The sequence below is a fragment of the Pseudoliparis swirei genome, chromosome 15 (assembly GCF_029220125.1).
Source record: "Pseudoliparis swirei isolate HS2019 ecotype Mariana Trench chromosome 15, NWPU_hadal_v1, whole genome shotgun sequence".
NCBI lineage: Eukaryota > Metazoa > Chordata > Actinopteri > Perciformes > Liparidae > Pseudoliparis > Pseudoliparis swirei.
In genome coordinates this window covers 23,191,388-23,193,887 of record NC_079402.1, presented here as the reverse complement: position 1 = coordinate 23,193,887, position 2,500 = coordinate 23,191,388, and the positions used below count along the sequence as shown (strand labels likewise).

The window sequence follows — 2,500 nt, the reverse complement described above, 5'->3', positions numbered from 1 at the left end:
GTGACTACGTCTGTGTGTGTGTCTCTGTGTGTGTGTGTGTGTGTGTGTGACTACGTGTGTGTGTAACTATGTGTGTGTGTGTGTGACTACGTCTGTGTGTGTGTGTGTGACTACGTGTGTCTGTGGGTGTGTCTCTCTGTGTGTGTGTGTGACTACGTGTGTGTGTGTGTGACTACGTGTGTCTGTGTGGGTGTGTCTCTCTGTGTGTGTGTCTCTGTGTGTGTGTGTGACTACGTGTGTCTGTGTGGGTGTGTCTCTCTGTGTGTGTGTCTGTGTGTGTGTGTGACTACGTGTGTGTGTGTGTGTGTGTGACTACGTGTGTCTGTGTGGGTGTGTCTCTCTGTGTGTGTGTCTCTGTGTGTGTGTGTGACTACGTGTGTGTGTGTGTGTGTGTGACTACGTGTGTCTGTGTGGGTGTGTCTCTCTGTGTGTCTCTGTGTGTGTGTGTGACTACGTGTGTGTGTGTGTGTGTAGCCGGAGCTGGACCCGAAGTGCAACAGCACGAAGGTGAAGAAGAGCTACATCGCCACGCAGGGCTGCCTGCAGAACACCATCAGTGACTTCTGGAGGATGGTGTTCCAGGAGAACTCCAGGGTCATCGTCATGACGACCAAGGAGGTGGAGCGGGGGAAGGTGAGCGGGGAAACATCCCATAATGCTCTTCTCCGTGGTCCTCCACAGCAGCGGAGCGCTCCTCAAGCGGGTGTTGTGTTAATGTTGTATAAAAATCAAAAGTTAAAGTATTAAAAAAAAGTTTTAAAAAGTAAAAGTATCAAAAAGATTTTTAAAAAGTTAAAAAGTAAAAGTATCTAAAATAAAAAAGGAAAAGGAGAAAAAAGGAGAGAAAAAAGTAAAAGTATTAAAAAAGTAAAAGTATCAAAAGTTAAAGTTTCAAAAGTAAAATAACTCATTGTGCAGATCGGAGTTTTATTATCAAAAGTATTTTAATTGTGTGTAATTCATCATTTGAGATACTTTGGATGCTGTTGGTACATTGGTCGTACAGGAAAACAGATTTTTGAATAAAGGTGGAATACAAATAAAAGTACATTTATTTGATTTGTTACTTTGCAGATTTAGACTATTAAAACAAAGTAGCAATAAACATTATAAGGTAATTAAAATGAAGTTTTACCGGCTGCATCAATACTTAAAATACTTCTGTACCTTTTATTTGTGATATTTCTACGCTGCTGTTACTGAACCACGGATCTGACCCCATGGCCGGCGGCGGAAAAGCCTTTCAAAGTAAAAGCCTTTCAAAGTAAAAGCCCTGTGTCTCTTTCCAGAGTAAATGTGTGAAGTACTGGCCGGACATGTCGGCGCTGAAGGAGTACGGAGCGATGCGCGTCCGCAACGTCAGAGAGACGTCGGCACACGACTACATCCTGAGGGAGCTCAAGCTGTCCAAGGTCGGACAGGTAGGTCGTGTGTGTGTACATATATATATATAATATACATACTTTTATTGTGAAAGGGAAGAACGGAATCTTTGCTTCGTTAACTGTACAATCGACCTCGCTCCCCCCAAATAAACGATGTTTTTGCCCCTCTCTGTTGCCAGGGCAACACGGAGCGCACGGTGTGGCAGTACCACTTCAGGGCGTGGCCTGACCACGGCGTGCCCACCGACCCGGGCGGCGTGCTGGACTTCCTGGAGGAGGTCAACCTGAAGCAGGAGAGCATCGTGGACGCCGGGCCCATAGCGGTGCACTGCAGGTACGCACATACACACACACATATGCACATACGCACATACACAAACATACACACACATATGCACATACGCACATACACAAACATACACACACATACACACATATGCACATACACAAACATACACACACACATATGCACATACGCACATACACAAACATACACATACGCACATACACAAACATACACACACATACACACATATGCACATACACAAACATACACACACACATACACATACGCACATACACAAACATACACACACACACACACACATACACAAACATACACACACACATATGCACATACATATACATAAACATATACATATACATATATATACATACGCACATACACAAACATACACACACATACACATATGCACATACACAAACATACACATACGCACATACACAAACATACACACACATATATATATGTATACATAAAACATACACACATATATGCACATATATACACAAAATATACACACATATATACATAAATGTAAATATATATTTATATACATACATATATATATACAATATACATATATATATACATGCATATATACACATACACATATATGTATACATAAATATATATACACATATATGTATATACACATATACAAATATACACACACACACACACATATATATATACAAAATATACACACACATATGCACATACGCACATACACAAACATACACATACGCACATACACACACATACACACATATGCACATACACAAACATACACACACACACACACATACATATA

The 2,500-nt window shown here is 41.0% G+C and overlaps 1 protein-coding gene across 1 annotated transcript in view; it reads left to right on the top strand.

Annotated features, from left to right (window-relative positions):
• Positions 1-2,500, top strand: part of ptpn11a (protein tyrosine phosphatase non-receptor type 11a) — a 19,625-nt gene that overhangs the window by 10,004 nt on the left and 7,121 nt on the right. Inside the window, exons 9-11 of the mRNA XM_056432625.1 lie at positions 475-633; positions 1,290-1,421; positions 1,565-1,719. Of these exons, the coding sequence (XP_056288600.1) occupies positions 475-633; positions 1,290-1,421; positions 1,565-1,719 (446 nt within the window). The remainder of the gene's footprint in view (positions 1-474; positions 634-1,289; positions 1,422-1,564; positions 1,720-2,500) is intronic.